Source organism: Oxyura jamaicensis, assembly GCF_011077185.1.
Source record: "Oxyura jamaicensis isolate SHBP4307 breed ruddy duck chromosome 7 unlocalized genomic scaffold, BPBGC_Ojam_1.0 oxy7_random_OJ72933, whole genome shotgun sequence".
In the NCBI taxonomy this organism is placed as follows: domain Eukaryota; kingdom Metazoa; phylum Chordata; class Aves; order Anseriformes; family Anatidae; genus Oxyura; species Oxyura jamaicensis.
Window position 1 is genome coordinate 19,379 of NW_023304072.1, and position 8,957 is coordinate 28,335.

Below are 8,957 nucleotides of genomic sequence, written 5' to 3' on the forward strand. Positions count from 1 at the left end.
GCTGCCTCAGGGCGCAGGATGGGCTTTGGCCCTGCATAACCACAGCACGCTCAGCACCAGCACCAGGGCCTGCTCCTAGCCTGACTGCGGGGCTTCCAGCTGGAGCTGGCCCAGAGCTCACAGCCCCCCGCTCCCCAGCGCAGCCAGGAGGACCCAAACCAGCCCAGAGCAAGAGGATTAAAAGGAGCTGAGCGATCCCTTTTATACAGCCGCCTATCTTACATCCCATATACATATATGCCTATACACACACATCCATCTCCCCCTCATGGCAAGGCGCCCTCCTTCCCCGGGGGGCACCCTCCTTCCAGCTCCGGCACAGGGCGCCCCGCGGCCGGGCTCTCCCTCTGCACGGCGTGGAGGTGCACGGTGGGCGTGCTGGGGTCCTTGCCCACCCCCTCGGCGGCCCCGCGCTCGGGGTGGTGCCGCTGGATGTGTTTGATGACCTGGAACTTCTGCTTGGCCTTGTAGGGGCAGTAGCGGCAGAAGAAGGGGTGCTCGTTGGTGTGGGTGAGGTAGTGGTGGCGCAGGCCGGCCGCCCAGCGGAAGGCCCGCCCGCAGGCGTTGCAGACGTAGGGCTTCTCCTCGCTGTGCTTCTTCAGGTGGGTCTTGAGGAGGAAGCGGGTCTTGAAGGCCTTGCCGCACTGCTCGCAGATGAAGGAGCGCGCCTCGCGGTGCCGCGTCTCCTTGTGCACCCGCAGCGCGTCCGCCCGGTTGGTGCGGTACTCGCACTCGTCACAGCGGTACGGCTTCAGCCCTGCGGCGACGGGGACAGAGCTGGGGCCAGCGTCTCCACCCCGCAGCACCTCTGAGGGTCTCTGAGTCCCCAGGGACCCTCCCCAAACCCCCTCCTTGGCCCTGGGAAGGTACAGCCCGCCTGCAGCCCCGCAGGCAGCCTGAGCCCCCCCATTTCTGTACCACCCCGCCTTTCCTCCCAGCTCTGTAACGCAGCTCCAGGGCACTGCCCCCAACCCATCAGCACTCAGTGACATGCTGAGCCACGTCTGCAGGGTGTCCGGCCACCGGGGCTGGGGGCTGTGCATCCCCACGGCCCCCCCTTGCCACAGTGGCACACTCACCCGTGTGCTTCGTCATGTGGTACTTGAGCTGATTCACCCACTTGCACTTGTAGCCGCAGTCCGGGCAGAGGTATTTCCGCTCCTCCTTGTGGATCCGCATGTGGTACTGGGCAGAGGGACACGGGCACGGTCAGGGTGAGCCCTGCCGCCTGCCCTGGGGGCATGCAGGGCTCTGGGATGCCAGCAAGGGGCTCGTGGGGAGCTCTGACATCTCTGAGCGGCCAGGAGGGCTATCTGGGGGGCTGGGGCTGCACAGCAGGGTCAGGATGAGATCCTGGCACTGCCGAGCTTGCTCTGTCCCAGCCCATGGAGGCCACAGGCTTTTCTTCCTACGCTTGACATTGAGGACTAAATCCAGGTTAAAACAGAGCCCGGACAGAGCAGAGTACACCACAGCAGCCTTGCCCAGGAGGCCCTCGAGGGCTCCAGCACAGCCTGGCCATTAAGAAAGTCGATACTTCTTTTGGCAAAGACAGGCCGTTTTCCTTGCATTACCCCACGCCCGGCTCTTTTGCTCTAGGAAAGGCCCTTTACTGTGTGGGAGGACGATAACCACCCGCGAGGCAGAGCAGAAGAGCATGCAGACACTGTCCCCTAGTGCCACGCTGCCCCGAGCGGGTACCTCCTCCAGAGATGAAGGCTGCCCCGCAATGGGGGCACGGCCACGTGCACTCAGAGACGGCAGCAGGGAGAGACACCAGCTCAGCCAGGTGCTGCGTTTCTCCCCAAGTCTTGCTTTGCTAACCGCCCTGCCCCTTCATTTGCAGCAGCAGGAAGCGGGGTTGGGGTCAGAACCCAATCCTTCCCCAGACCTGCAAGTCTGTACCCCCCCACCCCGAGCAGGGCGCTCACCTTGAGGCGCGAGGGGTCGGCACAGGCGTACTTGCAGAGGTGGCACTTGTAGGGCTTTTCTCCGGTGTGGATGCGGATGTGCCAGGTGATCTTCTGCCTGTTCTTGGTGCTGTACTCGCAGTCCGAGCACTTGTAGACGCGGGTGCCCCCATGGCCCTTCACGTGCTGGTCGAAGACGAGCTGGTGACGGCAGGCGAAGTCGCAGAAGGGGCACCGCAGGGGCTTGTCCTGGGGGGCGGCGGGCTCGTGGCTCTCCACGTAGTGCCGCACCAGCTGCTGCCGCTCCTTGGCGGCGAAGCTGCAGAGCTCGCAGCGGTGCCCGAAGTGCTGCCTCTTGTGCTCCTCCAGCGCGTCCCGGCTGGGGAAGGTCTCCTTGCAGGTGCCGCACTCCAGGTGCGGGTGCTGCTTCTGCACGTGGCACTTGAGCGTGGCCTCGCTGTGGCACACGAAGCCGCAACGCGGGCAGCCGTAGGCCACCTTCTCCTCGTGCCGCCGCAGGACGTGCTGCTTGAGGGCCGTCTCGGAGCTGAAGCGGGCCTCGCAGCGGGAGCAGCCGAAGTTGAGCTCGCCGCGGTGGCAGCTGTTGACGTGGCGGGTGATGTCGTTCTGCAGGTAGCTGCCGTAGTCGCAGAGCGGGCAGAAGTGGGTGGGCGTCTTCTCGTGCACCCGCAGGCGGTGGATGCGCAGCTTGGAGTTGGTGCCGAAGGTCTGGCTGCAGCTGCCGCAGGCGATGCGCCCCACGCCGGTGTGCAGGGACTGGTGGGCCTCCAGGCGGTAGCGCCGCGTGGTGCTGAACTCGCAGTAGCGGCACTTGTGGGGCTTCACCCCCTCGTGCTTGATGCGCACGTGCTGCCGCAGGCAGCGGGCCTGCTTGCAGGTGAACTCGCACTGGCGGCACTGCAGCTGCGGCCGCTTGCTGTAGTGCTTGCGGTGCAGCTTGCGGTGCAGCCTCAAGGCTTTGGCCGCCTTGGAGGTGAAGGGGCAGGAGGCGCAGCGGAACTCGCCCAGCGCCACGCAGCCCCGCTTCTTGTGCGTCTTCATGGCCCGCTCCTGGTGGCAGGTGAAGGGGCAGGTGGGGCAGGAGAGACGCCTCCGCTTGGGCAGCGTGGCTTTCGGGGCGGCTGCGCCCGGTGGGGGCTCGCCGGGCTGCCCCGTCTCAGCGCCGGCCGAGTCTCCCCCGGGGATTTGGGTGCTTTGGGGTCTGTCCTCCTCGGGGGGCGCGAGGTGCTTCTCTGCATGGTGGCTCTTCAGGGCCCGCTGGGAGCGAAAGGCCTCGGGGCACTGTGAGCACCAGAACTGCTCCAGGCTCCGGCACCCTTCCTCCACGTGGGAGGTGATGGTGGAGACGCGGGAGCACACGAAGGAGCAGGCGTTGCAGTGCAGCTTCCCTCCCTCCAGCCGGTATTTCTCGGAGGGCTTCCCAGCCTGGGAGGGACAAGCGGCTCCACTTGGCTCAGCCCCATCCCCGCGCTGCGAAAGCTCTTCTGTCACCTCCGTGCTGTCACCCAGGAGGGACTTCTCCGGAGAAGGACAGCCCAGTGCCTGTTCCCCAGCCGAGGGACTGTCCGATGCCTGCATTTTATCAGCCATCACTCCAGCTCCCCAGGCGGGATCAGGATGTCCAGACTCCTCCGTGCCTCCCCTGTCGCTCTCTGCTGTTTCTGTGCCGTTGTCTCCTAGCTGGCCAGAAGGCTGGTGCAAGCCAGGTGGCTTGAGGATCTTGTTCTTCTTCAGGAGGACCGGGCACTTTTTGAGGAGGTGGGTGTTGAGCCCCCTTTGCTGCTTAAACGTGGCGCCGCACTCACAGCACACGAGCGGGGCCCGGCGGCTCTGGCAGCTGGCTTTGGAGTGCAGGGACAGGGACTTCTCCTTACGGGTTATGTAGGAGCATTTCTCGCACTTAAAGATCTGGCTCTCTGACTGCACCACCAGCATCTGCACCCTGCCCTCCAGCACCAGCGTCTCCGCCTGCTCCTTGTCCTGCTTCCGCAGCGCCTTCAGCACCGACTCCGAGCCGCTCCTGGTGTCGTCGCTGGAGGCGGCCACATCGCCCGGGCCGGGTGGGTGGCTGGGCTCAGCCGTCTTCAGCACGCTGAGCCAGGCCTCTGGCAACTCAGCTGGACCGGTCTCTCTCATCTCCGTGTCTGGGACCAGCTTGCAGGGGGCTGAACAAGGCCCCTCGAGGTGGCCCACGGCCTCCCTGACGGTGTCTTCTTCCTGGCTGGCACCTGCTGCTACGCTGCCCTCCAGCCTCACCTCCTCATCCTCATGGACATCTGCCTCCTCTTCCTTATAGTCCGAGATGTCTTCAAGTGCATTGTCGTTGTCCCCCAAGCCGAGGTGATCCCGGGAACCCAGCACCTCGTAGGCTGCAGGAGGCTCCCTGCAGGTCAGCATCTCCACACTCTCCGGCTGCGCCGCGCAGGCACCTCCAGTCAAGTGCTGCAGGACGGGGTCAGGCGGGACGTTCAGCGTCTCTAAGTGCAACGTGCAGCTCTCTGCCTCTTCCCCAGCAGCGGCAAGCTCAGCTGAGCCCGTGGCAGCATCGCTCTGCACGCAGTCATCTCCCAGGGCGTCACCAGCGACCGGGCAGCTCCGCTCCCCCTCGCCCGTAGCTCTCTGCACCTTGCTGCTGTCCTCTGGCAGGGCCGCGTCCTGCCCAAGAAGGGGCACCACGAACACTTGCTGGTAGCCCTCTTCCCCCTGGGACTCCCGCTGGGCTGCCTTTGCCCACTGCTCCTTGCCCGAGAGGGGGGAGCTGGCGTCCACACGCAGGGCCGCACCGAGCTCATAGCCAAGCAGCGCCTCGGAGGAGGAGACCTCCAGCTCCTTGCTGGCGTAGTTCTCCAGCCAGTCCTTATCACCAGGCACGTAGCCGTGGATCTTGCGTTTGTGGAAGAAGAGGCTGGTGTTGCTGAAGGTGCAGTAAGAGCAGAGGGCGCAGCGGAACTCCTTCTGCTTGGTGTGCTTGCAGTTCTCGTGGTTCAGCAGTGCCTGCTTGTACTTGGTCTGGTAGGCGCAGTACCGGCACTGGAAGGTGGGCACCTGGTAGTTCTGCGAGTGCTTCGCCTGCACGTGCTTCTGGAGCTCGTACTTGCGCTTGCAGGCGAAGCCGCACACCTCGCAGATCAGGCTCTTGCCCTGGTGCCGCAGCTTGTGGCTGCTCAGCTGGTCAGCACGGTGGCACCGGTAGGAGCACTGGTTGCACTGGTACCTGTGGGGAGAGCAGAATCGGTCAGGCGCCGTGGGGAACGGGGGAGGGCTGAGCCCTGTCGGACACGCGGAGCTCTGCTTCCCTGTCCCAGAATCCTGGGGAAGGGTTTGCTGGATCTGACCTTTGCGATCCAGGCAGCTCTAACCACAGGCAGTTCCTCCCCGTGGCACTGCTGGTGCTCCACGTCCCCAGCCTGGGGACAGGAGGTCAGAGTCCCTGGGCATCCCAGCAAGCGGCCGGGTCAGCCCCACACACGCACCTCACACCAGCAGCGCCTCCAGCAGCGCGGAGGCAAACCAGACCCAAAGGACAGGAGTAAAAACACGTTTCGGCAGAGCCCTGCACAAACCCAGGCTGGCCTTGGCCCATGGCCATCAGCAGAGCGCGTGAACCCGAGCTCAGAACCGCAGCAAGGCGGTGGTGGTGCCGAGACGCCAGAGAAAGCTTTGCCCCCACAGCACCGTGCTGGCAGCAGCCGCGAGCTCAGACCGCATTTACCACGTGCCAGACGGAGCAGGCAGCGGCCACTCCCTGGCACGGGGGCGGCTGGCACCCAACGCAGCTCCTGGAGCAGGGTTTGGGGAGCCCTAACAACGCTGCCAGGGCGGGCGGCCCGGGGGTAGTACCGCAGATCACCGGTGTGCTTGCGCATGTGGACGTTGAGGTAGTGCTTCCACTTGGTGACGTATCCGCACTCGGTGCACATGAAGTTCTTGTCGTTGGAGTGGGTCAGCATGTGCTTGGACAGGTAGCTCACGTCGCGGCACGTGAAGTCGCACAGCTCGCACTTGTGAGGCTTCTCTCCTGCAGGGGACACAGAAGCGATCTCGGTGCCGTGGCAGCACAAGGCAGCGCTGCGGGGGGAATCAGCTCAGGAGGTTAGGGTAACGGCAGGGACGGGGACGGGTCACGGCGTCAGCCCGACAACAGAGGGCCGGCGGGTGGCAGAGCCACTGCTGGGACCCACAAATCCCGGCCCAGCCCTCCCCGACCTCCAGGTCCTGGCTCAGCTTCGGGCACCCCGCCGCAGATACCCACCCGTGTGCAGCAGCATGTGCCGGATGAGCACCCGCTTGTGCGCGGTGGCGAAGGCGCACTCGGTGCACTTGTGGATCTTCTCGTTGGCGTGCATCTTGCCCACGTGGTCGTGGAACTCCACGGGGTTGAAGGTGGCGTAGGGACAGAAGCCGCACTGGAGCTGCTCGCTGCCCGGGTGCCCCTGCTTCTTGTGCTTGCGGAAGACGTGCTTGTTGGAGCAGATGAAGTCGCACTGCTGGCAGTGGAAGGCGTAGTGGGTTTTCCGGTGAGCCTCCATGGCCTCGGCCGTGCCGAAGAGCAGCGAGCAGGCGTGGTACTTGCACTCCACCGCCTTGATGCCGTGAGCGTCCTTGAGGTGGCGGACAAACTCCTTACGGTCCTCCGCGCAGTAGTCGCAGCCCCCCTGGAAGCAGCTCAGCCTCTTGGGCTCGGCCTTGTGGGTCTTCAGGTGCTCCTTGAGGGCCTGGCTGAGGCGAAACTTCTCCTCGCAGACCGGGCAGGAGTAGACGTCGGAGTAGAAGTTGGAGATGTCCTCGTGCATGCTGGCCATGTGGCGGTTGAGGGCGTTCTTCTCCACCGAGCTGTAGTGGCAGAGCGGGCAGCGGTGGGCCTTCTCGCCCGTCTCGCGCATCATGTGGATCTTCAGCTTGCTCTTGCTGGTGAAGAACTTGTGGCAGTTGGGGCACTGCAGGCTGGGGTCGGGGAAGTGCAGGTGGAGGTGCTCCACCAGGTGCGTCCGCTTCTTGAAGCACCGCTTGCACTCGGGGCACATGTGGGTTTTGTAGAGGTACTCGGAGCCCTCCGCCACGTCCCCTGCGAGCAGAGGAGGAGGCGTCAGCAAGGAGAAGATGGAGAGCAGGAGCACAGGCAGACGTTCCCTCCCTGACCCCGCTGGGCTGGATCACGTAGCGGCAGGTACCTGCAGGGGCTGTCCCCATCCCGAGCCACCGGCACGGTTCGGGTGGGCTGTTTCTGGGTCAACACCGGCACAGCCTAAATCAGAGCTGCCTGCGTGCCCCCCCCACCCCCGGAGCCAGGCAGCCCCTGCCTCTGCCTAAGCCTGGAAAAATAATCTTGCTCGTTCATAAACAGAAGGCCTGAGCAGCTCCCAGCACGGCCCCGCGGTCGTACCTTTGAAATACTGAGCCCGGGGCACCTTGGCCTTCTCAGGAGCCTCTTTCCCATCCTCCTTGCCCTCGCCCTCACAGGGGCTCTCTCCATTTTCCTCCGGAGACTCATCCCCACCGCTGTCCGAGTCTTCTTCTCCGGCCGACGCCTTCAGCTCCTCCAGGGAGCCCTCCTCAGCGCCCGAGGGCTTTGTTGGCCGGGTTTCTTCCGCTGCGGCTTCCCGGCCAGGGCGGCAATTCTCTGCTTCCCCCTGCCCTCCTGTTTCAGGGGAGAAAGACCGAGGTTGCCACGTTGCAGTGGGAGCAGCCGCCAGCCGGGGTGCCCCCAGAGCGAGCCGTACCTGCAGGCAGCACGCGGCGGTGTTGGCGGGGGGCGCTGCCTGCCGCGGGCACCTCCGCGCCGTGCCCCTTCCTGTGCTGCCAGAAGAGCTTGGCGTTGGCCGTGACGAAGTCGCAGCGGGCGCAGTGGAAGGGGAAGTGGCTGCGGCGGTGCTGCTCCATGGCTGGGCGGCTGGGGAAGAGCAGGGGGCAGGCTCGGTAGGCGCAGGACACCGGGGAAGCCCCGTGCAGGCGGCGCAGGTGGCCGCGCAGCTGCTTGCGGTCCTCGGTGGCGAAGCAGCAGCCCTTCTGCGGGCAGGGCAGGGCTCCCCGCGGGCCGCGGTGGGTCTTGAAGTGCTCCTTGAGCTCGCTGGGCTGCCCAAACACCTCCTGGCAGACGGGGCACGGCAGACGGTCAGCAGCGGAGCCCTCCGGCGCGCTCGCTCCCGGCTCTGAGCCCCGCGGCCGGGGCTGGCCCTCGCTGGCGGGTGCTGGCGGCGCCCCGGGGAGCCGCAGGTGCTCCGGCGGCGGCAGCAGCAGGCAGCGGTGCTGGGACAGTAGGGAGGCCTCCGGGAAGCTCTGGCCACACCTCTCGCAGAAATACAGCTCCACCACTTTGACCAGCACCTCTGTGCGGGGCGAGGGGGGAGCGTGAGGAAGGGCCCCCCCACCAGGCCCAGAGCTGGGACAGGCTGTTAGGTTCCAGCTCCGGGCGAGGAGAGAAAACCCTAACGCCACGAATTACAGCTCCGAGAGCCGCGGCCCCCCCCTGCCCTGGCTATCCCGGGGCACACAGCCCCATCTCCCCCCCCCGCCACCCACCCCCAGCCCAGTACCGGCGGCGCTGGCGGCGTTGCTCAGCATCACGTTGCCAGCCACGGCCTCGATGAAGATTTCCACGTCGCCTCCTTCGGCGTGAGCCCCTTCCCCGGGCATCGACGCCTCCGCCAGCAGCAGCTCCCGGCTCGCCGCCGGCGGGGGAGCCCCGTCCGGGCTGCTGCCGGCTGCTGGGGGGCTTCCCGGGGCCCCCGCTGCCCGTCCCGGGGCGGGCAGGAGCAGCTGGGAGCACAGGGCCTCCATCTCCTCGCCCGCGGCCTCGGGGGCGGCTGCTTCCGCGCTCATCGTCCCTTACCCGGCTGGTGCTGGGCAGGGGGGCTCTGGGGCTGGAAGAGGGAACAGAAAAATAACGGGGGGCTGGGGGGGGGGGCGCTCCGTGAGGGGCCCGCAGCCGGCCCCAAAAGCCTGGGAGCACCGCGGGGGCTCAGCACTGGCCCCGATCCCATGCCCCATTGCCTCCCAGTACATCCCAGTGCCTCCCAGTTCCCCCCC

The 8,957-nt window shown here is 66.1% G+C and overlaps 1 protein-coding gene across 2 annotated transcripts; it reads right to left on the bottom strand.

Moving 5' to 3' along the window:
* Window positions 1–177: 177 nt before the first annotated feature.
* Window positions 178–8,768, bottom strand: ZNF142 (zinc finger protein 142). 2 transcript variants are annotated; one of them, XM_035312006.1, is made up of 7 exons: window positions 8,613–8,768; window positions 7,315–7,417; window positions 6,184–6,996; window positions 5,772–5,949; window positions 1,932–5,145; window positions 1,080–1,185; window positions 178–757 (listed from the first exon to the last, which is right to left on the bottom strand). In XM_035312006.1, the coding sequence occupies exons 1-7, from the start codon at window positions 8,748–8,750 to the stop codon at window positions 267–269; spliced, it is 5,043 nt and encodes a 1,680-aa protein (XP_035167897.1). In that variant the 5' UTR covers window positions 8,751–8,768; the 3' UTR covers window positions 178–266. The 2 variants fall into 2 exon arrangements, with proteins under 2 accessions (XP_035167897.1, XP_035167898.1); XM_035312007.1 differs by lacking the exon at window positions 8,613–8,768 and having other exon boundaries at window positions 7,315–7,486.
* Between the last annotated feature and the right edge of the window lie 189 nt (window positions 8,769–8,957).